Raw genomic sequence first — 26,997 nt, forward strand, 5'->3', positions numbered from 1 at the left:
TCATCTTTATTCATAATTTAATATAATATTGTTATCTGTTATACAGCTGTAGTCTCGTCAACATTATAATAATGTTTGTATGTCGATCGTGTTGTCTACGTAACGACGCTTGTTTATTTCCATCGATCACACAGTTAAGTGCGGTCTGTGTGTATAAATATATTATGTATATACGATTTTTTATGTACGTATGTCTTGACATAGTTCAGTCCGATAATGTGCTTGCGACGGGAAATAAAACAACTCTTGGAGTCCTTGCATATTGTTCAATGAATCTAGCTTTTCCGGTCATTTCCAGTAATTTTCCAGTCCGTTTCGAAGAATGGAGGCGTTCAGGGATGCTGTGCGTAGGGTCATGAGCAGGTCGTCTGACGATCAACAGATGGACTGCGTACTCATGGCGTCCGTCCAGAAGCAGCTGACCGAAGTCGCGGACGCCGTAGCCTCGGTCTGGCCACTGGCTGAACTGTCAGACCCAGAGAGACGCGAGTGCGCTAAGACTTCGGCCGTAAAACGATTTCCGGCGAGAAGCATCGTCTACGGTAAGTATTATGCACTTATAGTCTGTCATGAACTGAATGTCCAGATTATCTACGTACATTTTGCCTAAAAAATGTTTACAAAATATTTGGACGTGTGTGAATCTGCCTGAAGTTTTCATGTATGTAGGAAAATATATTGCATCATACTCGTTCAGCATAATAAAGCGTATACGAGTAAATTATGATGTTTAACTGTAGTTTGAAATTTTGATATGTACGAGTAAACGCTTTAAAGGAATTGACGCTCACTGTGCACCGACTATTATTGATTAATAGGCCAACTAGGGTTCGGATTTGAAGGCGATATTATAATCAATAAAAAAAGCATTTATAATGTGAAAAAAGGCCAAAAAAGATGACATTAATTTTTCTTTTTCAAATGATATATAATCTCACTTTTTTCCAATAAATTGTTAATCAGATGACTTATTTGACATATTGTATCTATTTCGAAATACTAATATTTTTTCAGTTGATTAACTTTACGTACCTACTGAGGATATCACATCTATGATAGTAAGTTTTTGAGATATTTTAAGATTTGGGAGCTACGATGATGTTAAAACTGAAGTAATTGACACAAATCGGTGAACAATTTATAATAATATTATGTAATAAATATATTAATCAGCACATAAAGCGATATTTTTTTAAAAATCATATAAAAACAAGTTTTTATCGCCACTCTTTAATTGGTATAAAAAGTAAAAACCATATGTATTTGATAATTTCGGTATTTAAGTATAGCCTACTTATAAATTTAAAAATCATAATTTTAAAAATCTATTGATGGAAAAATGGGCGTGACAATAGTTGTCGTTAACTGGAGGGTGCAATACTTATAATATTTATAATCTGTATAATATACATAAGTAGGTACCTACATGTTTTAGTATTCCTATAATCAGGGATGGGCAACTCAAAGTAACTAGCGGGCCACTTTTAAGTACTTTAAAATCTAGCGGCCCGCAGTGCATAGGAGAAAGCAAAAAAAAAAAAAGTCTTTCAAATTTACTAACATTTATTTTTTACGCTTTTTAGCAAACATTTTAAAAATAATTACTACAAAACATGAAAATAATAGTATAATAAAATTATATGAAGTAATTTGAAAAAGTAGCACGGGCCAGATAAAAAAGGTACGCGGGCCGCCAGTACACATAAAATAATAGAATTGAGAGGGTGTTACTCATCGGTACTCAAACATGATATTTTTTATTTTATTTTTTATTTAGTGCCTATTTATTATGATACTTCGATTATCTATGCGTTTTTAATTGTTTGATATGGAAGCGAATAGCGTATCTTTCAATAAAACCACTTGACCTATACCTATATTCTCTATAGTTCTATTGAAAGTCAGTAGTTCAAAAGACTCCTCTATTGATGCTCACATAATTGAAATATCCAGAAAATAACATATCAATCTATTAATAACTTATTTTTTATTACCCGAGGTCCCTGATGATTAAACAATTTAGAAATTGCATTTAATATTAACTATAGTAAATTTACCAACAATTATTTGCAATATGTCTGAAAAAGTTGTACAATGTGGTCGGTGAAGGGGAATTTTTAGGTATTTACGAAGAATTCAGAAATAAGTCTTTAATTGATAATTTATAGATAATCACTATTTAAATAGAGAATTCCTAATAGGTAATGTATGGTATAAAAAAATTGGACAAGATAGGTACACTGGGAATTCGGCTAAATCACGACTTTTATAGATGGAAAATGTTAAACCCTTAAATCTCGTATAGGTACTTACCTAAGTTAAAGGTTTAATTATCTCCCTCCTAATTTTATATTAATGTGCATTTAGTGCCGCTGAGTTTTCATTCTGTTCAGAAATCTGAATTAATCTAGGGCCACATAAATAAAATATTAGTTTTTACTATGGATATATTTTTAAAATTCAACTACAAATGATGGCTGACTAATAGTGACTATATACGAAATAAAAGATTAGTTCTAAAAAATCATCAAAGACAGCTTCGCATCCTCCTTTCGCCCACACATGACACACCACATAATACAATTTATTATACAATTGTGCCGTGACAATATGGTAGTCAACTAACTATACTGCCACCCACGTCATAAAGTCATTTACTGAATAGTTCATTCAATCAAGTCAATCAACCATTTTAATTATCCATCCATATATTGTACTTATTGTAAAAATATTTTATACAAATTAAAAATTATTCAAATTAAAAATATATTTTACAAAAAAAAACTACAAGAGCGAACAATAGTGAATAGTTAAGCTGTATAAAATATGCCAACGGTTTCGTTGTTCTTGGTGTTGTTGAGGTGTTTTAATTTCTTTGCGATTTATTTTCAATATTGAAAATGTGGCTTGATAAGATAAATTTTGGAAAAAAAAACAATCATGATTAAACATGACTGAAAAATAGTAAATGTTTATGAGTAAACAAACTGCTAAAAAAAACTCCATTAGATAGGATTAATGATTAATTATTACTATAAATCGTTAAATCAGCTTCTGGTTACGGTAACTATAATTGCTTTATGTGGGTATAACAGTTTAACACTAAACTTTTTCTTTTAGCAACAATTATTTTTAAATCCAAGTTTAGATTCTCAATGGGAAATACATTTCTCAAACTTGAAATTGGGAATTAACTCAAATCATACGATGCAATCTGAAAGTAAAATATTCTACGAATATCTATTAAAAGTTGGGAACCGGAGGTAATTGATTTTCCATTCTCAAATCGTTAATAGCTATTATTGTACGGATGTTGAAACTAAAAATCTGTAGTAAAAGCGTTTAAAATAAAGCTTTAAAGCTCAAAATACATTTTGAAAAGCTTATAAAAATGTACTGACAAAACGGTTTACCTCAATAATAATTATTTATCTAAATCCTAAAAATCCTTAGAACTGCATTGGACGACTAACACTTTATATTTATATATTATAATATATATATATATGTATACTTTCAAATATAATTCTTTATCGAAAAATATATTATAATATATTTTATTTATATTTTGAAATACTAGGATACTATATATAGGTTATAAACAACTACATCCGCGATCATCATAAATTCGGGAAATTCGTGCTTGGTTGTTTATTTATGGCTTTGTATAATATACATTAACTTATTTTTTTTTAAATTAACAATTCAAATGACAAAAGTTTTATAAACACAACAAAATAAAATATTGAGTGTTTACTCAACGTTTTTAAAAAAATGTCCACAGCTATCAGCTAATAATGATTTGTTTGGAATGAGTGGAAAAAAGTAAATGTCTTCTACATAATAGTTATTATATACTAAAAGTACATAGCAGAAACATTTTTATCTAAGTTAATTAGTTAACATAAAATACGTATCCGTATAGGATGTGGATTCTTTATGAAATTTACCTTGCATCAAGAAATATTGATCCTAAATTCCTGAATATTGTTATTTACGTATAAGATAGAATTTAGAGAATTTCGAAGAGTTATTCAAATATAAGTTGAGTATTAAAATCGTTTCTCATACTTAAAATTTTACAGTCATTATGAGATTATTTATCTTACAATAATATACTATGTATTTTTTTTATTAATGTTTCTGGACTCTTTTTCTAATGGAAAAAAAGCTCTGATCATCCACTCTGAGAGAGATTTCTGGTTGCTAATTAGATCTAGATAGTACTTTTGGAAGGTCAACATTTAAAAAACACTTATTTTGACACACGCGTAATTATATCGTGAAAATCATTCAAGCGTAATCGCGATTAAAATAAATTCAAAACAAGTTAACCTTAGAACATAAAAGTAGGTAATAAAAAAATATATTGAGTGATATAATATATATTGATAGCTAAAATAATATATCGATATAGAATATACCGAGAAATAGACTGTCAAAGCTTTATAATGTTATTTTGTCATTCACGTGTGAAGTTGATAGGATTTATAGTAAGTCTAGTTAGCGCTGGGTAGGTGAGTACTTTGAATTTTCTGAAAATAACACGATTTCTAATTTATAAGACGTATTTGGATGTACATTGTTCCAACCATACAGAAATTTATATTTTAAAATTCAATACGTCTTCAGCTGTCTGGAACATATACATTATGCATATTATAGTATGTATACTATATTATATTTAATAACATGTAGTTATTAAAATAAAGACTGACATGACAATAAAATAATTGGATATATTTTCGCATATATAATACTATTTTTATTTGTTAAATCACCACACAAAATATTATAATATTACTAGACCCGACAGACGTTGTTCTGCATGATATTTCAAGCGATTAGGATATTAAATAAAGTATGAAATGAAAGCCAAATAATATAATAATTTCATTATTCTTTATTTTGAAATAACATCAATTTTTCTAAACACAATTCGTTATAATCAATTATGTTTGTTTTGCCTAATTTTATCTTAATGCGAGTTGATGAACAATATTTTTAGTCAATTTCTGAGGAGTGTAAATTAACAAACTTGATGGTTTTCCAACGCGAGAACATGCCATATATAATTGGACATGTGAAAAGACCGGATTATCGAGATCTAACCCACAAATCGACATTGTTTGACCTTGTGATTTCTTTAGTCATGGCAAATGCCAAGTGAATTGGAAATTGCAGACGTCTGAATGGTATGGGTGAGTCTGAAGGGATCATTGGGATTCGTGGCAGGAGAACAACTTCACCTTCAAATTTGCCGTTCAAAATTGTAGCTTCAAGAACATTGCCCATAATTTTTTTTATGACTAATCTTGTACCATTGCATAGCTTAAGTGCATTTAAAATCTGAAGCAAAATTATAGGTGAGCCAATTTTTAATCACAAGTTATGTAGTGGTATTTCTGGTTAATCCAGTGAATTCAAAAATTCAACAGGGTAGTTGATTGCTTCGTCAGGATCGGTAACAGTGTCGATCGATTTGAACAATATCTCATTGCCGGGCAATGACTGTTGTATTTTGAAGTTAATAGCGTCAACATCGATATTTTTTGCTGCTAAAATAGCTCGTTCCCGAAGCAACGCATGATTAATATAATGAGCTTGTAAATCCGGAAATATGCTTTCAATCAAAGCATCTCTCGTATTTACCACGTTGCAGAAATTGTCTGCAATTCGATGCATTGTGTGTCTCCATTCACTAGTATTGTTCGGTTTCCAATGTTGAGCAATCGCTCGGAGAATGATAGTGCTAATGGATCGTTTTGCAGTTGAACACGTATATTTGTGTTAAGACGTAATGTACTTACATTTCGCCATAGATACGATTGTTTTATACATGCGTAAATTTTATCCGCATGTGTAGCGCGTGGAATGACCGGCAATGTCTGTCTAAAATCACCAGACAGCAGCAGTAAAGCACCACCAAAAAGCCTGGTGTTATTTTTTAGATCTTTCATCATTCTATCGAGAGCCTGAAGTGAATTCTTGTGGGCCATAGAGCATTCATCCCAGATAATTTTGCATTTTTGCAAAACTTTAGCTATACTGGAATTTTTTTTACGTTGCAAACTGCATCTGGATTTGTGTGAATGTTCAACGGCAACTTGAGTGCAGTCCATCCGCCATCAAGCAAGGTGGCTGCAATACCTGAAGAAGCAATTGCTATCGCAATATGATTTTGTGATCGAATTCGCGCAAGTATTAGTGAGATGAGAAACGTTTTTCCAGTGCCACCTGGTGCGTCCAAAAAAAAGAATCCACCTTGTTCTGATGAAATTGACAAAATTATTCGATCGTATACATTATTTTGTTCATCAGTGAGTAGTTGCACATGATTTTCAACGAAAGAAGTTAAATATACCGTATCAAACTGTTGTTAGCGCTGAATTTCGCTGTTAATAATATCTGTTGCTGGGTAGTTAGGTGAGGGCATACCATAATGAATGATTGGCGTCTTTGAAATCAGAATGCAAATATCTTCAATCATTATTAGCGCTTCGTTATATATTTCCGGCGAAAATTCGATATTTGGATCTTGATCATCGATCCGAATGCGATGCAGAATGTCGTCACTCATGGAATCTTTATATCGTCCCAGAGGACAGAAGCTTGAGATGGAAATCAATGCTCATGTCGTCAATAATATAGCGAATAATTGGGGAATTTGATGAGTAGAGGAACTCAATGCTGCATCTGCAAGTGTAATATCCCGATGGCTGTCATCTTCATCTACAAAACAAAATGGATCAATGATAGATTTGACGAATCGTGAAGTATTTTAATTTTTAATTTTCTATGTTTGTAGATTGTTTATTTGTTCTTATTATTCAAATAAATTATAATTTTCATTGCATATTTTTTTAATATGTAATTTTTTGAAAATATTGATATTTTAATTCTAAAATTTACTTTAAACTTCCATATGTTGTTGTAGTGTGGACGATTAAATACATTTTTTGATTAACCCGCGGTAACATATTCTAATTTATTAGTATTGCAAATTAGAATTTTTGTCATGCAAACAAATGCTACGTGCAAATTAGGATAATATAACGGATTTTGTGAACAAATGAAGAACGGCCGAGTTAATTTTAAAACAAGTATTTTTGATATGAGGGGGGGGGGGGCTGTGGACACGAGTCTCCGAGTTTATGACTTAAGACATGATGCTACATAGGGAAAATATTTTAATTCTAGTTCGGTATGGACACAACGAACATTATTACGAGTATGTACCTATTATTTCTGGTCGTCTGTCAATGCAGCTATTCAAAATGTTTGTTCACTCAATTACATCAATAAAATTGCATATAGATATTGCATTGATGCTCAACCTCAGATATCGGATGGCTGGTCAAATCAACTTAATTGCTATATCATGCAAAAGAAACGTCGCTGCACTTTTTCAATGTTATCTATTATTGACTGTGTTGTCTAAAAACTGAGTAAATGATCGGAATTCGAGACCAGATAGTACCAATGCATAAAAAACAGTCGTTAAGAAATGCAAGTTATTAAATCCTTCACAATTCCTTTTAATAGCCCCTAAATTTCCATACGCTTTTGCACAATTAATGACATTTATATTAAGGCACATTGAGAGTGAGATCCGATGATAATAAAATACCTAAGTCCTTTATATTTTTACCGATTTTAATTTCTAGTTATTAATTAATTGTGTATTTTCCTATCAGCGGATTACGATTAAGACAAAAAAGAAACTTATATTAAATATTAACGATCACGAATCCACAAACTATAGGAACGTACAAAAATAATATATTAAGAATTATACGAATACATTACTCGGGATCAATGGCAAACCAACCTTGGCCAACTCCTAACCGACTGTGCTGGTACATATAATATAATACTATCGTATAGGTGATCAATTAATGTTTATAGGAATTTAAGAGTCAGCTCCGAATAATTTGTTAGAATTGGTATGTATTTATCATACACCCGCTGAAGCAGTACCATTTGAATTGGCACGTGAAAAAATTTAAACGAAATAATTTTAATCTTCGCAGTTTTGCGATGTCAACTCGAACGCATTTGAAATAGTAACCAAATGTATATTTTGTGTATTGTTTATTAATAAATACCGTAGGTAACAATCTTTTTTTTTTAACTAAACGCGTTCTTAAAATATTTTGTTTGAAAAAAAAACAATAATAATATCCCTATCTCGGTTTCGGTGTCACGATGATCCTTTTCGTCCCGCAGGACCAATCGGACGTTTATAACCTTCGCTTGATGCGGCCTATATACCGCTTCCTCGACTTCTCCCGCAGACTTTCACGAGGTCGACCGTGGGTGTTCGTGGGTGCGTGTGTGTGTGTGTGTGTGTGTGTGTGTGTGTGTGTGTGTGTGTGTGTGTATTGGTGATGGAGGTGGGGGGGGGGGGGGGGAAACCAGACTTAACCGTTATTTATTGACTTTGACATTTTTACACGCGACCCCGACCGTTTGTATTGGACCATACCGAAGTTTTCGTGCTTACATTTTTTTACCTTTTTTTTTTGTTCACGTTTAACGCTCGAAAATTATATTGTTTTAGTCCGTGCGTCCGAGGCACACAAATTGTGATTTCTAAATGTCGCAAACCCAGGCTTTCGGCACCGGCGTTAGGATTTGTGTGATCTTAATTCTTAGGTGAAATACGTAGTCCACGAGGCCTTAATAGATGGAAAAAATACTAAAAATATGATCTTATGACATTGGTATCGTTACACATTTAATCTTATCAAAACCCCTCAGCGAGGCTTCAGAAATAAAGGTGTCTGATTTATTTTTCCATATGGTTTAGGTACCTAATTAATAGATAGGTTGTCAACAATTATTTTTATCATATTTTTTTTTCGCCTTAAAGATTATATTTCAAACCATTGTATGCCAGCAGTATGTTTGAAACTGTAAAAGCGGTTGGTTATTGGCTTGGTGTGAAATACGGAAACCGGTTCATGACGAAGGAAAAAACACCCTCCATGATATCCTACACACGGGTCCAGTAAAATACAAAACTATATTGATAATAATTAATAATATTAATATTATACATTTTTATTCATTATTCGCTACTACCGTAAACGATATACTATATTTCCTGTTAAGCAATTTTCCGACACGACTAATAAGGTCATCCGATTGCCATTCATAACCTAACTATGTATTGTGTTAACATAAATAAAAGTGTATGGTTAGTAGGTAAATATAATATACAATCGTTTAAGATAATTTTTATACTAACAATAAAAATAGAAACTATACAAATAAAAACCATGAGGTCTGTAGGGTCGTAAAATTATGATTATGTGCTAGTGTTGTTTGAGTCACTGTGGGGGCGCAACCAATTTAAATCGAAAGAGAATATAAATCGTAGCATATGAAAAAAGATTCCGAGAATCTGAACAGAGATAGCTTGTGGTTTAGTATAGTTGAACAGCTGTTGTTTTTAAGTGTCTTCGGCATACTTCGCATTTATTTCGATAACTATTAAGACTAGGTGATCGGTTACGAATCTACATGAACGTTTTACACACACTTATTGACATAGGCGCCTATAAAAAACGCATTAGTTTCAAAAACAATACATTCTCTCACAATGATTTAAGACAAGCTATTGGATATCCGGAATCCAAAAAAATAGACGAGACCATGGACCATTGTCACGGACACCACATCAACGGAATCTGCGCACGACATAAATTAGTATGATACTCGCGAGATAGAACATTATTGTGGCGTTTGTCGGGTGGTAATATTTCGCTAGGCCAATAACAATAAATCTGTACATAAAAAAAAAGCACTACATTCGAAACGATTTCACGGGAGAAAAATAATTACACGGCCATTTACAATGTGCGAGTGTATATATTATATTAAATACAGCAAGCGTAGATCCTTGGAACCTTTGTATTCAAATTGTATATATATATAGTAAATACATTCATAAATTTGACCAACGGCGGAGTGAAAAAAACATAGTGTGTCCGCTTAAAGTGTGGTAAAAAACGAGCTTGGGATTTAAAACTGCAACAATTATTTACCACGTAAAAAAACATTACGAATCATTCATAAATCTGACGATGTGATCTGATGAATTTATATCCCTGTCAATCTAGGTACTAAATAATAAGCCACGAATAATTCCTGTTTTAAAAAATGTCATGTGATAAAATTAGACCACTAAAGTAGTATAAATGAAATACATATATTATTATAACAACTATTATATTGTTATAATACCTACATAATATCTAAGTTCAATACTGAATACAATGTGTTATATAATATTTTATAAACATTAAAGATTATACATAAAATATATAATAAAAGTAAACATAAGAAAAAAAACAATATGAAAACCATGCAATTCATAGTAATAATAATTATTATTAAAACCAATAGCAACCATTTATAAACAAAATTAAAAAAAAAAACAAATGTAAGACGATGCAAACAATTTGACCACCAAAACTGTGGTTCAAACTCGAAGACCCCTGTTTAAGAACCTCCCTTGTTTGGACCTCTTATAAACTTTTTCCACGACAAAATGTAGCCTCTCTTATTTTCCGAGGTATAATCTATCTATGTACCATCACAATTGGATAAACGGTTTAGGAATGCATGAAAGAATAGGTACAAACGTTGCTTGCGTCTATATATTTAGAATACAAGCTGACACGGCAATGCTTTGATATTGTTAGGTTTTTGTGATTGTTTAACTTCTTTTGGGTGTAACACACTGTGGAAACAATGTATTTTTAAGTGTAAATTATATTATATTTTAATGTATAGATATCCCGACCGGCGTTGTCCGTTCGACATTCGTTGTGAGATTCACTCGTGATTATGCAAGCAGAATATTATCAAGTAGGCAATCTACCTGTGGTAGATCGCGAACTCTGCATAGTACGTACGCAAGGGTATGATTTAACTCAAGTGTCAAAGTTATACAGTCAATTAATACAAAATCCTAATCTAACCTAATTAACCGTACTAAACTCCGATTCATAAAAATCCAAACATTCGTATGTATAGGTTAAGAATAAAAATGAAAAAGTAAATATAATAGAAAAACAATGCAAAAACAATGCAATTAATAATAATAATGATAAACATTATTAAAACCAATAGTAACCATTTATAAACAAAATTTAAAAAAAAAAACTGATACAATGAAACCGTGGTTCCAACTCAAGACCCCAGTTTGAATCCTTGTTTGTGAGGGCGAGACACTTTTCGACCAAAAACGTACCCTTCCCTTTTCAGCCGATTCACTTTTCGACCAAATTTTGGAAAAGGTAAATTTCCTTTTCGAACAAAAACGTACCCTTCCCTTTTCGACCGATTCACTTTTCGACCAAAAAAATATTATTAAATAATAAGTCTTTATGTAGAAAAAATAATTTTTGTTAGTTATTTTAAAATATAGTAGTAGGTTACAAATAAATAATGATAATAATTACATATAAGTGTTTATGTTATACATATCATAAAAAAATAATAAAAAATATATAAGTTGTATAAAATACTAAAATGTATAAATGAATACCTAATAATATTTATAAAAATAATTTTTGTTGTCAATAAAATATAGAAAAGTATGATAATAATAATTACAATTCCTGTCATAATTCATTTTTTTTTACTCACTTTTGTTAGCACTGTTTAGGTTAGGTTGCTGGTTCACTTCTTTTTAAAGTAGTTATTTGAAACCAACTTAACAAAATCATACCTACAAATATAAAAGTATACAAATATTTACTTATATTAAATATTACTATAGCATAGCTATATACTGTACCTATCGAGTTGTCCGTTTTGATAATCTATGATGTATTTTTCATTTTTCGATTTTCTCTCTCAAATTGATCGATCTTGAGTAAAATTTGGCAAGTGAACACTTCTAAGTTTTATATACATTTCTGTTGGTACCTCATCAATTAAAACCGCAACCAAATTGAAGATAAGTTGGAGATTTTTTATAAAAACTTCGATTGAAATTTGCGTGGAAGGATTCACAGTTATTTGTCGTGCGTTGTAAACTAGTGCCAGTGCTAGGATAGTCACAATTTACTGTTAAATAGTTTTCAACGAGATAGTCTGCATATTTAATGATTTTATCATAATATTTAGGACAATCAGCCATAAAGTTTATAAGAAAACATTCCAAAACATTATTTGGTTCTAAAAAAGTAATCCAAAAGTGTGGCGCAACCATAAAAGATAGTGCTCGCTCAATACCTATAACAATCGGTCTGGGTACATTCTACATATACAGCAACCTTTATAATATTATGGTAGTTGCCAATTGCCATCACATCACAATGAAACTCGGCGACCACTATTTACGACCAAACATTATATTATATAAGTTATTATTATAGGTTTTAATAATTTTCGATTAGTATAACATTAATATTGTATATTATATTAAAATTTTTTTTTGGTCGAAAAGGGAAGGGTACGTTTTTGGTCGAAAACGGCCATGCCCGTTTGTGAATCTCTTCTGTTTGGACCTCTTATTTACCTTTTCGTGACAAAATGTAGCATATATCTTACCCCAAAGTCTAATCTATCTCTGCAGTCTGTATTAAATTTTATTGCAAAATGAACAGATTAGGAATACATAAAGGACACAGGTACAGACATTGTTGTCTTATATATATATATATTATTATATAGATTGAGGTTGATAGGATAAAGGTAAATCGATAAGATATAAGATCTAATGATAATATATTGGGGGCAAATGTGGTATGGTGGTTGACCGCAGTCACTAATTTTTGCTGTGGTCAAACATCGTCCGGCGTCACTAGCTCCTGGATGGGAAATCACCCAGATTTTTTGTGACGAATCCTCGCCCCACATACACGTGTTCCTCAAATAACCGCAACCCCCTTATATAATGTTAATGGACATAGTTGTCGATGCGTCAGTTCAATAAAAAAAAAAATAATAATAATAGTTGTATTATTATGAAAAAAATTCCATATCGTATTACTAGTATAACAGTATAACACAAGACTAATAATTTGTTTAAATCAACAAAATACACAAAACTATAATATTTTTATATATTACCTATTATTATTATGATTATTATTTTTTTTTAATTAAAGCTTCGAAAACTTAAGATCATTAGCCTGTTATTGAGGACTAGGGGTGGTTGGTTGAACACACGTATGTGTGGAAAGGATTTGACACTATAAATCCGGGTAGTCACACATCCAGGAACTAGTCACACCGGCTGGTGTGTACAATCAGAACACGTTTCGTGACTGAGTGTAAACACCGCGCCACACCAATACCAATTTATATTATTACCCTGCAGCGTTTGGATACATAAGCATTGATGAAAAAACGATAAGTTCGTTTTTCAATAATAATGTTGTGATATTATGTTATTATATTATATGGGCGGACATCAAAGTTGTAATAATACAATGCAATGTGATTAAAATTACTGATATGATCCCGATGGTGATATAAAACCTGGTGGCGATATGATGATATGATTACCAGATGGTGATATGCAGATATGCTTACCAGGTGGTGATATTATGTCGTGATTACCCGGTGGTGATATGATTAATGTACGTATATTTTTCTAAATTTTAATCATGCCTACGTATAAATATTTTGCTAAATTTTAATTCAAAGATAACATTCAAACAAAGTAATTTAAACATAGTTTTATAACTTGTTAAGTTAAAAGTTAACTTTGAAAAAAAAGTAACTTAACTTAGTGTATAGTTAAAATTTGCTAATTTGCAGCAAAAATAAAAATTTTCAGACACATATTAATATGGTTTGTTAGATAGTTTTTATTTATGCTCAAGCAACTTATTAAGTTAAAAGCTAATTTGAAAAAAAAAAGTAACGAGTTCATTAACTAAATTAAAATCAACTTAACATTTTAACTTGTGAATGCCCAGCCTTGAAAATTAGTAAGTACTATTGTGGCAATTTAATAAATGATGATGACGAATGTTATTAACAAAGGAAACAAATAGGTTAAAGAAATTAATTATAGTTACTGATTATTATGTCATAACGATTTTAAATGAATTATAACTAATTATAACGAATTATTAATATGATAACGATGATTATATATTTCATGATTATCATCCACAAATACAGGTATTTGGACCATTGACAAATTTTTATAGTTATATATTAATATTAAAAATACTGTTTAACAGAATTAATTTTTAAAATTTACATTTTACTAATATTATGCAAGTTTCTATGACCGAAAATTCGTAGGTAACAGATCTCAGGAACCATTACCAGATGTAACGTGCAAAACCTAATTAAATGTTCGTCATACTAGGTTATGATGTATTACCTTCTTGAAATGATTAGCTGTGGTCGTTAATTATTTAAATAGGTTGTAAAATCACTCTATGTAATAATAATAAAATGTATTAATGGCATACCTTATAGTTTAGACGTACATTAAATAGAGCGTCCAATGTATGCAACTCAATTAAGACTATAGAAATCTTTGGGGACCAAAGTATAATATTACATTAAGATTGAAATGTCTGTAACTGTTGGAAAGTTATTTCCTATGAAACTGATGGAAAGCTCATCGTAGCTGAGCACTAATAAGTGAAAGTTATCGATACCCCGATATCACACACGATTTAACGGAGCAAATAATAATTGTTATTCAAGTTTAAGTCACGAATTCCCAGGAAATTCGACTGGAAGTGGCTTATTTATATGGTATGAACTGACATATTTGACAAGACTAGTGGCCCCGATTAAAATTAGTAGTTCAGTAGCTTTCATGTATAAGCTAGCTATATATACTTATTGCTTGTTATTATTATATTATGAAGTATGCTCATAGACGGATTTAGAGTTTTGATGTCCTAAGTAAAGCGTTGTCGCCACTCATTTTACTCTTCCCCTCCCTTCAACAAACGAATTACCGGTAATTATTTGGACACGGAAAGTTTGCAAGAACGTACTCAACATTTGATACGTGTCAAACATATCAAATGCTCAGATTTTTTCATTGTAAAATAATTGTCTAATTTATACAACTTTAAAAATAATATAAAAGCATTTTTAAATAATTTTTCAACAACTAATTTTATAAACGAAGCACCACTTGGTTTTATTATTATGTCAATTGTTTTTAAATAAGCTATTATTGTTTTATTCAATATTATCAGATTGTAATATTGTATCAACCAAAATCAAAATCGATGAATAGAACAATCTACAGCAACAAACCATAAGCTACAAGTTACAACGATACTGAGAGTACAATGGTTGTAGGTTGTGCACAGTTGTAATGCTAGTGCCCCAAAATCCCTAAAAAAACTTGCCACTTGGGGTGATGGTACCCCCTCGGTACCCCAATTAGGTTCACAAGAGTGCTATATAAATTCAATACTTATGATTTATTAATATTACGTGACTAATGGACATTTTAATAAATACTGATGTACCTATTTTGCCTACACATTGCGCCGTGTAAGAGATTATGACGTTCGAGAATATCATGCTAAGTAAATAGGACTAAAACTATGACCGTAAGACAGTGTTGAGAATATATCATTAAAATATTTTCTAGGTTAAAATAAATATGATTTTACCCAGATAAAAAAATATATATTTGTATATAATTCAAACACTCATAAAAAATTAATGTTGCTTTTCGGTAAACTTTTTTTTTTAAATATGGTCGGTAAATTTCAACATTTATAATTTTAGCATTGAAAAGTAAACCATTTATGAATTTCAAACTGAAAAATTTTCGATGTTTTGTTGAATTTTGTGAACATTTTAACTTCAATTGAATATAATTAAATCGTGCATAATAAGTATTTATGATTTTTTTTTTGAACTCATCACGTTTATGAAACTTATGAGGAATCTTGTATTACATTTTCAAGCTTTTTACTAAGTGAAACATTTTTCATCGAGATTAGTTTAAAAAAAAATAACAAATTTCTGAAAATTTCTCAAGGCTATAATTAGCCCAAAAAGAGTCGAAATGTTATGAAAATGTTACCATTAATGTGAAATGCTAAATTTAATATTTGTTGAAAACTTCAACGGTCAATTGTCATTAGTTTTTGAGTTAATTTCCTCAAAAATTGTTTTTGCGTAAAAATTATCACTTTTCTTTCACTTTTGTTTTGTTTTTCTCGATGCTTTGTAAAACGAATTGAAATTTTCAATTTTGACCTTCCAAAAGAACAAAAAAGGAAAAAAGGTTAACTTTTCTGTTAGAAAAGATGCTGATCTCAAAAATCAAAACATGTTGACTATCCAAAATGTTGCTGACAGACAGAAAAAGACACACATCATTGTAAAACCAATACATTCTTATTCGCTCCGCACAGAATCTAAAACAACAAAAAATACCTACAAGTAGAATTCTATGACTATCGTTTTGTTAGCTAATCGTCGTCATATTATTATGTTATTACTGTTTATCGAATAGAAACGAAAAAGCGATATTGCTGTGTCTATGCGTACAGTGACTCTGTAGGCAGTGCATAATATAGACCATAGACGGTTAACAAAAGCGGGCGTTTGATTTGTTTTCGTTTTAAATAACTGTTGTGGGACACACAAATTATTATAATTTATTTTGGTTATTCGTATGCAAATTTAACGACAAGACCCGATGGGATTTTTCGCTTTGTACAGCGTATAAAATAAATTGTTTCGCGTTTCATTATGTTTGCCACAAGCTTCATGCACAATAATCGGAACCTCGTCGAGCACCGTTAGTTCGCCCTTCCAATATTTAAACCTAAAATTACGGGCCAATGAACACTATACGTATATTCGGTTCTAATGCGTAGGTATAAAATCAAAAGAAATTGACGAGTTGTTTGCCGGTTGTCTGAAAAAAAATTACCTTTTCATACGCCGATAATTTTTTTATTTTTATATATTTCAACGGCAATTAACAGAGATAAATGCATAAATATTGGTAGGTATTAGATAACATTAGTATATATAAAAAACATTATAAGTATAATATATAGCTTAAGTACTGATAGAACATGAAAATAAAAATATAATTAATATACATATTATTATTATTATTAAGTAAAAATAAAACATTATGTGGTCCGTGTCTAAGATTTATTTTACTTTACATTTTTGACTAAAATTCCAAAAGTCTTGGATCTAAGTTAATTTAAATCATAGTTCTTTGGATAGGGTCATTGCAAAGATAATTTGTTCTACGAGTGCTGATTTCAAACATTTTTTTACTACGGGACCCATTTCTAGGTATATGAAATTTAACCCTTTCGAGTAGATGGCTAGCATCGGTCTTCCCCAAAACTAAATTATTTAAGAATCTTATATCTAGCATTGCATAATAATACAGTTATGAAAAATATAACACCGACATTTCAGATATTATGACGATTAAACAATGTATAATGTATAAAATCCTATAGTAGGATGGCCGAATAATAATATATGTAGATACGGCTACGGTGGTTGATCGTGATATGACATAGATGAAAAATTAGTCGATAAAAATACGATCAGTGTATGGGATTTGAACCCAGAACTCCGCGCGACTAACACTGACGCGTAGATGATACGACCACGTGATATTATAGACCTTATTTTATATTTGAACTTTATAGCATATTATAATATATTATTTAATATAATATATATATTATATATATATGTTAGGTTAGGTTAAATCAGGGACTGGAACCGTACCGAAAAGAACAGGTTTTGGAACCGGAACCCTTTGAATATGGGGAACCAGACCCCACCAGAACGCTTATTTAAATTAATTTAAAAACCGGAACCGATACTTTTTTGTGAAGGTTTTTACGGTTAATTTTGGTTTTGTTATAATCCCATTATTTTTATTTATATGTCATTGGTAGGAAATAAAAACAAATAAACACTTAGATAATATATTATTATTATTAAGAGAATTAATATTATTTAAAAATAAACATATTTCTATTTCACCAACAGAGATTTCTACGTTACAAACGTTAATTTAATAGGAAATAGAAGTTGCGAAGACACTGAATAGTGAATACTGATACAATAAGTAGTAATCGGTAAATGATACATAGTAATCAATGCAACGGTGCTGAGTATTTTTTTTACTTTTTTAATTATTTAAGTCTTATCTTTAATCCTATGAAATTATTATAATATATATTACATAACATGTCATAATGAACACTAATTGACACTACTAAATACCAATAATTTATTAAATTTTTTAAAAAATCAAACAGAAACAAATTTTTCTTACATAAATATATAACCTAAACAGGAAACGTAGTTGTAGTTTTTTAAGAACCAAAAAGAAACCCAAACCTAAATTTAAAAACCGAAAAGAAACCGAAATTTTAGTTTTTTTTAAAACCGAAAAGAAATCGAAATCGAAATTTCAGTTTTTCTAGGAACCGAACCGGAACTGAAACCGTAAAAAACGTCAAGAAGCCAGTCCCTGGGTTAAATACATACAAACATATATATATATATAACTATACATATAAGTGTTACATAATATACTTTTTCCGTTTAAGTGAGTTTTGTATATTTTCTTTGAACAAAAATGTCCACGGGGCGTTCGTTATTTGACGTTAAAAATAACTTTAACTCTCTCTAGGGTATTGTTTTTTTTTCAAGCAAAAACTTTCCTCCTATTTGTTTGTTTTATTTTGCTTATATATATGTATGTATAAAAATGTATTATAGGTACTCATCTTAGTAGGAATGTGCTAAAAGTTAACTAAGCACACGTCTACACTACAGACGTGTTGTGTACGTGAAATATCGATATAAATTAAATATTAATGTATGAAAAGTAAAATCAAATTTCGATCGTCCGACGCATTACTGCATAAGTTTAAATCGACAGCAATCTATCTGCGACCGAAACCGACTTCGATTGCATATAACTTGGCATATCTATAATGAGATAATAGGTAGTAGGTATAATACTTGTTTTGTCTATTTTTCTAGATTTTTACTGTATATAAAATATTGACTACGCATACCGGGATACCGAAGTACGATTGCGCATTATTATCATTGTCGTTGATTTGCATAACTTGCGTGAAAATAAAATTCTGGCAACGAAAAATAAGTTAAAGGATTGAGGTAATATTTCTTGGAATTCAGGAAAATTACCTATATTTGGTTGCATCCAAAAACCACACACTTTTGATCTTGACCCTAAAAAGTTCGATAGACAAAAACCACACAGCTTATCGGTCATTGTATAACAAACTAACGTACATTTATAGTGGGTTAAACCCGCACACAATTTTTAGTGAAGATAATGAAAAGATAAGATTAAAGATAGTTTTATTCAATAATCAAGTCTTTAATTGTCACTCGTTATTAGACGGTCCCGAGTCAGTTAGTGTACCTAGGTACGTCTTTATAGTGTTAAAACGTTAATATTTTAAATTTGTATAATGGATTTTAAAATTATTGAAAGTAATAAAGGGGGCAAGTGTTTATTATTTGACAATTTTTAATACTGAACATTTGGAGTCAGTAATAGTGGAAATTTGGTTTGGTGGTCTTATGTTAAAAATTTTACATAAACGGTTACAACATGCAGTCAAATGAAGAGTATATTAAAAATTAATAACACACACAAACATGAACAGGTGGAAACAGTGAAAATTCAAATTCAAGATGTATATACGTTATGAATGTAAACGCAAGGCTTGTAATGACATTCATGAAAGACCGCGAAAAATAATATGGAAAGAGATACCATCCATAGATAATAATGAAGTAAAAGGAAGCAAGCAATGACGTAAGTTTAATGAGGTAGTCGATATAAATACATAATAATAATATTTTTGATTTTTAATTAAATTGTATTTATTTTTAGGAGCATTTGTTTCAATTTTGGGAAGAATTTTCGCGTGATGGAGACCGTATAAAGTTTTTAATATAACACATTTTTTTGGAAGAAATATGAGAACAATGAGAATAATGAGAAAAAATAATGAATTGTACATAATATACATAATATGCGTTTTTTGTTTATCGACGTTTTTTGGGTCAAAATCATAACTGTGTGGTTTTTGGATACGACAATTTTGAAAATTGTGTGGTTTTGACCTATTAAATGTGTGCGGTTTTAATCTACCAAAAATGTGCGGTTTTGTCCTGTATTTTATCAAAAGTGTGTGGTTTTTGAACAAGACTTCGGATTTGTATTTTAATCGAACTAATCCATTAACTATGAATTAATTGTGTTAAAAACATAAATTTATTTTCTTTTACTTACCATTAGATTTTAAAATAAACTTTGGGTATGAATACACTTAAATAAGACAAAAATAACAAAGATGCAAAATGAGGACGTAACGTCTATCGCAATATAATATTGTAAGACATTTGTAACAATTATATTGTACTCAGTACGCCAACATAAATTATTGAAATGTAATTTATGCAATTCACTTTATGTGCATTGTGTCGGATTTGTTATATTTAAGGAATTTAATTTTAACTGTTACTATTTAAACGGCGTTTATAATATTAATACATCAAGGTCTAAATTAACGCCATTGTCTTAGTTTGTTTGCATATAAACAGTAATGAAAGAAGTTTTAATAATTCAATTAAATAGTTTCGTAAGCGAAAAATATGCATCTTGAAAATTCTGATTGTCTGCCTAATTCAAATCTGAATAATTTACAGCATTAATAAAATAGTTTTATACAAAGAATCACGAGTTAGACGTTAATCGTTTGAGGTTGTGCCCAATTGTCATGTTCTACCTCCTCTCCCTTACAAAAACAACATAACTCCCCCTTACGAAAATTGTCTATGACATTCATCTTTATAAATTTGGCTCTGTATTATAAAATCTGAGTGTCTCGCAATTGGTACGTTATGTTATATAAAACAAAAATAATATAATCTTCAAAACTGAGTAAAAAATAAAAATCGCCGTCGCTGTAATCGATTAACGCTAGACTGTGGACACTGTGAACTTTGATGTTTTATAATTGTATACCTACCTAAATATCGTTAATAATTTATTATATATGAGTATAATAATATCTTAACATATAGGTACTGTGTTAGTTAGATTGGTATTGTCAGTTGTCACGCATGCGTCTCATGAAATTTCGTTTGATCGATTTTTCACTACGAAACAATAACACCAATATTTATCATTGTGAAATATGTTTATTCGTACAATTTTATCATACTTGCCTAATATAAGTTTGTAGTTTGTAAGCTACAATAATGGCCAGTTTATTTTGTAATTTGGTAAATTAATATTCTTACAGTAGAGAAAAGAAGTCCAGAATGAACAACGATTACTAATCTTTTGGACCCTTCGAGATAGCGACCGTATGGGAAAAATAATTAATTACTAACGTACAATATAACTTATGAGTAGGCGTGAAATAAGTCCATGTGCTGACTGCTGAACGGTTTTTTCGTAAAATTTCACACGAGACATCTCACTAGAATTCATTTATAGATAAATTGCAGTATAGACCTATATTTTCCATAGAGAGTGATACTATCCCGGACGTACAATAAATGTCTCTCTATTTTAAATTTATATAACAATACATAATTAAAGGCGTCAGTGCAACATCAAAACAGCTCTTCATCTTCTAAAATGTTCAAGAGTGCTATGCAGACATTCATCGAATACAATAGGTAATACAAATGCTGCTCGCAATAATAATCTGCATATGAACGAAAATCGTCGAATGGTTCAAATGATCGATTTAAAAATTATTATCATTTCTCTTCTGTTGACGATCTTCTCGTTTCTCAAACTAACAATAAGTTGAAACTTTTTGTTTAAAAAATATATTACTGGTGGTATATACATGTATTGGATTTAGTAATATATTGTTATTTATTGCATTCCTCAAAATACTTTATTTGATAAAAACTGAATTGAAAATTACAAGTACAGGAAAAAAGCTATGTCGACTGATATCCCATGAGCTGGCAATAAAAATAATGTTTTTCCCTTATGCTTTAATAGTAATAAGGTCGAGAAAAAATATTTAAGAGAGGCAGAGAGGCAGAGAGAGAGAGAGAAAGAGAAAGTGAGAGAGAGAGAGAGAGAGAGAGAGAGAATGTGGAGAAAGAGAGTAAAGCACACTCTTCCGGCGTAACTTTAATCGTCTGCTGTGTAAAATCTACGAGTACTACTACACTATTTGCATAAAACGCAGTTAATTGTCTCGTATTGTTTTATTATATGTATATACGTTATTAACAATGGAAATAGTTATTCGGTTCATTTTTTTTTTTAATATCAAATTTATCAATAATGTCAACAATTATTAATATAGGTACAGTCAATAAAACGTAATTTAATAATTATATTATTCATGTGGACGCTCTCCCGTGTTAAGATACCTGGAAACGAAAAAGCAAACTTAACTGCTAACGAAGCCACCCGCCTCAACATTACGTAACACGTCCCCCTTTAGTTAGAGGGTATTAATTCATCATCACTATACTCCCCTCGTGCAGTATCTAAATCCCCCCACCGGTTGGGAACCACTGGCTTACATGTTTACCGATCAAAATAACCTTACAGCTGAAACAATATCAACGATTCGTTTCATGTTGTGCAGATGACGTTCGCAACTCCATCGAGGCAAACGCTTACTTCGTGCTCGAAGGACGGTGTACTTGCATGCAGCGACTCCGGGTCCGCAAGACGACAGAATATGGCCGCAACCGTTTCACGCTGATCCTTGACACTGGCAGTGACGGCCAATCACATTCGGACCTAAAGAAAAACGTACAGACGGTCTACGTGAAGATGGCAGATCTACGACCGGGTTCGGTTTTTGGCCTTGGTGAGACGTATATGATATATTGCAATTTGTTATACGTTGTCATTGGTTAATGGCTATAAATTATAGTGCTCATTACGCATTATTGGTTCCGAGCAGATCGAACGTACCTTGAGATAATTCGTCCGTTCGCGTAGCAGCACATAAATGTGTCAAGAATAAATATTTTAATGGTGTTTATTAATAACGGTTTAAAAAAAAAAACACTCTCCTGGTGTCTAGGCACAAGTTCGGGGAGTGTGTGTTTAAAAAATATTGTTGGGAAACCTATGAGTAGGTATATTTAATGCCACGATGGGAGTGTTCTCATCTGTTTGGCGTTCATAAAATCAAGACAACGAGATAAAAAATGTTTTGAAATAATCCATACGTTTTTATCTATTTCGATTGTTAATTGATTCAAATAATGATTTATACTTGTCACTTCTTTGTTTTTATTATTATTAAAATACTGATTGAAATATTGTGGGAAAAAAACATAAACTGATTTTTAATGTTCCTTATAAATAACAACGAGTTAAACAATCATAACTGTATATTTCAAAATTTGACCGTGTCCATACTAAGCGACCAACGCCAAATTATTATTCAATCGCTTCTGTAATGTTTATTTGCAATACACTATAGTGTCTCCACTCGTTAGTAATCAACCTTTATTGATTAAATGATTCTTCGTCGGTAGGCTGCCGTCCGGCCACTATAATAATAATATGTCTGTATATATATATATATATATATAGGCCCCGAAAATAAATAAGTAAATGATGATGAGAGGGACTACGTCGCAAATCACAATTGTTGCTGAGAATGGCCAAACAACAATGATTGATGGTCTTTAATTTCGTTACCAACGTATTATCATTCTTTAAACGTCTTTCATTTGGTGGATTTTGTACTTAGAGAGCTGAATCGGGCACTGTCAATTTTATTTTGGTACAGAGAAATAATATTTCGCGATGTTCACAGTGAGCCCTTTCCATTAAAATAAAAATGCAATTGTTTTAATTGCTCACTGGTAATTTAAAGAGGTTGGGTGCGAGCGAAGTTCATAATATTCTGAATAATGTGGGTTTTCATAGAGAATATAATAAATAAGGAACTCAATTATTACTCAGCGAATGGGCTATATTCATTTGATGTATTTAACACGTGCTACGAGCAGCTATACGAAAGTGTAATGATATTATATTTGGTTTAATTGACGTTATAATTAAGTTTTAATTAATTGAGGTAAAATAAAAAACAAATTAAAAAACTCATTTAAAATGTAACGAAAACAAAATGGTTTGACAATAACGGTATACCAGATATAACGTTATGACTTTTGAGTTTTGGAGTTCATGATCTATACTATTATAAATTAGATTATTACTATAATTTGATTTATATCATTGATTCACCTTTAGATATTTTTCTCTTAAACCCATAAATTAAAACGGAATCCTAATACGTAATAACTAATAAGTGTCACCATGACTGCCGGAAAACTATTATTTTTCCAGAACTAAACGATAATAGCCGACGCCCAATACAATATGAAACCATTATAAACAATTTTGAAAATCATCATGTTTATTGATAATAGAAATTTGTATTCTGTCCGCCCACAGGTGAAAGGCGGTCGGGGCGAATAGTGATGGCCACAGCCGATGTTAAGTGTTTGCTGGTCCCTTTGGCGTTCCTCGCCAAGCACAACTCGTCCAACATCTGGGGTCGGACTGTGTGCTCCCTGAATGGTACCAACCCGACGGTCGAACAGTCGTTCCGGAAGTTAGTCGTGGAAAACAGATGGGAAGAATACAAGAAGTCGTTAGCAGACGACTTGTTCCGGAAACGCCGACCATAGTATTGTTATTATTATTATGACCACTGTGAATAATATTATTTTTTATGTTATTTTTACGAACGACGTAGTATATAGTCGTATCGTGTTTTTTCTTTTTATTATGACTAAAGAGGTTAAGTACCTACCTTTGGTTTAAGTAACCTATATAACGGGTTTTGTCTTTTTATCGTGCTTGTCGTTAAATTTACAATAAATTACATATAAAATATGCGTGTTCACGGTATCCAAAATTATTGCAAGAGAGAGAAAAAAGTTTTATTTTTTGTGTTTAATATACGCACACGTACAATACATATATTATAACATAAAGTCTTTGTTTTGATGGACCATGCAAACAATACGCCAAGCGCACCGCTTTTAACGGTAAGCCTTTCGTCGAACGGCAATTCGGTCAGATGATAATAAAACAAGACGTATCGTCGCACGCGTATCCACGGAGGACTGTTGCAATATTATCCGTCGGCCGGCATATGTTATCGACAAATTTCACATCAGTTTCGAAAATTTGTAGAGCCCTTTGATCTTGCAATGTCACGATGTTCTATCCTAAGCTAACCCAACCCAACGGCCAACCTATTATCCCAATAACGTGTTTCGTGGAAGAAAACACCAACAAGTTTGTCCGTTCGGAATAAGTAAAAGACGTGTACACTGTCCAGCGATTATAATTTCATTCAGCACACATCAAAATAGTATAAGGTAGGTACACAAGAATACATCGGGTGTAAGATCTTTAATTTTTATTGGATTAGGAATTTATATATATTATATTAGTTGAGTGATGTATTATGAGTTATTTCAGAGAATTTTTACGGCACCAAAAAAGTGTGATCTTATAAAATTAGAGAAACGCACCAAATATTAATAATATTCAAATATTTTTTTTCACCATTAATAATATGTCTATGAAAAACACTTATCATCGTAAGACCAATACATTACTATTATAGCGACTCTTTCAAATCACGATCCGTTATCAGAATTCGAATTAGAATGGATTATCTTCGTCAGACAGACATTACTACACTAGTATTAGACACTTATGCGTTTGATCGTGATTTTTTTTTTTTAAGAAATCAATCTATATCTGATAAAAAAAACTACAGTGATTTATTAGGACCAAATTATATTATGATTAATATTATGATGACATGAACTGCGTGAAGAGTACACAATTAAATCAGTTGACACGGCACGTGTAGTTTTATTTACATATTTCACGCATATTAGGTACCTATGTATTATAAATTATAATAATTAAATACCGTATAAATACGAGTGTATAACAATATAAAAACACGCACATTGAAAATGTTATATAATATATTTTATTATTTTCATTAGAAATAACACGATAAGTTTTTTAAATGTTTTTTTTTTTTTTTACAATAATTAACTTAAAGTACAATATTACATATTATTATATTATGTGTATACATATTTTATTATTATAGTATGATATTCGAATAAAGATAAGTAACAGATTCTCTCCTTATACATAAAGTATCGATGTTAAAATATCGTTATTTCAGATAGGCTTATATCATGTTGTAAAAATGTAAACACGGATTATACAAAAACACAAATAAATGATTGGGCAACGACAACATATTTTGGACTCGGTCACCGCACAGCGCAAAACGAATTTTGTGTGAACTACATTCAAAATATATTATGTATATCACATATTATATCGTAGTATAATTATTATTGTTTTTTTGTTTTTTTTTTTAAAGCTGTTTATGTCATACACGATACAGTACGATAAATCTCACGACGTGACCATAATATTATAGACATAATAGTATTATGTAGTATCTGCCTATAGTAAAAAATAATTGTTAAGGTTTGGTTTTCCGTGGGTGGCAAGTTAGTCGTATTCACATTGGTAATAATATTTTTTACAGATAATATATTTTGGTTTTAGAAAAGTTATACTGGCTATAATTATTTCTTCCAGTCTGGTGCACTTGGTCAGATAATAAGAACTTACAATTAATATTAATAATATGCACGGCGATTCACCAAGCATACTCACCCTCATTTTTCCTTTATTAATTAATTTATTAAAATTCTGATTTTTAACATTTTTAAATAAACTTGAATACCATTTGTCAAATTCTTAATTTTTTTTTGTTTTATAGGCATAGTGATCAAAACTTCTGTTTTTAAAATGTGAACCCCCTTTTTACTTAAAACTTTTAATGGATATTTTTTTGAAACTGTTGATACATCTTATTAACAATTTTAACAAATAGTTTCTCAGTTATTTTAATATTTATACTAAAGATAAAAGTC

General features: G+C 30.7%; 1 protein-coding gene across 2 annotated transcripts; it reads left to right on the forward strand.

Annotated features, from left to right (window-relative positions):
* Positions 1-24,907, forward strand: LOC103309992. 2 transcript variants are annotated; one of them, XM_029486880.1, is made up of 4 exons: positions 2-133; positions 205-542; positions 22,629-22,856; positions 24,464-24,907. In XM_029486880.1, exons 2-4 carry the CDS (start codon positions 323-325, stop codon positions 24,697-24,699), a joined length of 684 nt encoding a protein of 227 aa, XP_029342740.1. In that variant the 5' UTR covers positions 2-133; positions 205-322; the 3' UTR covers positions 24,700-24,907. The 2 variants fall into 2 exon arrangements, with proteins under 2 accessions (XP_016661603.1, XP_029342740.1); XM_016806114.2 differs by having other exon boundaries at positions 1-542.
* The last annotated feature ends 2,090 nt before the right edge of the window (positions 24,908-26,997 follow it).

This window comes from Acyrthosiphon pisum, chromosome A1, assembly GCF_005508785.2.
Source record: "Acyrthosiphon pisum isolate AL4f chromosome A1, pea_aphid_22Mar2018_4r6ur, whole genome shotgun sequence".
Classification (NCBI taxonomy): Eukaryota; Metazoa; Arthropoda; class Insecta; order Hemiptera; family Aphididae; genus Acyrthosiphon; species Acyrthosiphon pisum.

Coding starts and splice junctions, on each gene's coding strand:
- LOC103309992 (XM_016806114.2), top strand. CDS start 323: ATGGAGGCGTTCAGGGATGCTGTGCGTAGGGTCATGAGCAGGTCGTCT. Junction 543..22,628: donor GGCGAGAAGCATCGTCTACG/GTAAGTATTATG, acceptor CATGTTGTGCAG/ATGACGTTCGCAACTCCATC. Junction 22,857..24,463: donor GGGTTCGGTTTTTGGCCTTG/GTGAGACGTATA, acceptor GTCCGCCCACAG/GTGAAAGGCGGTCGGGGCGA.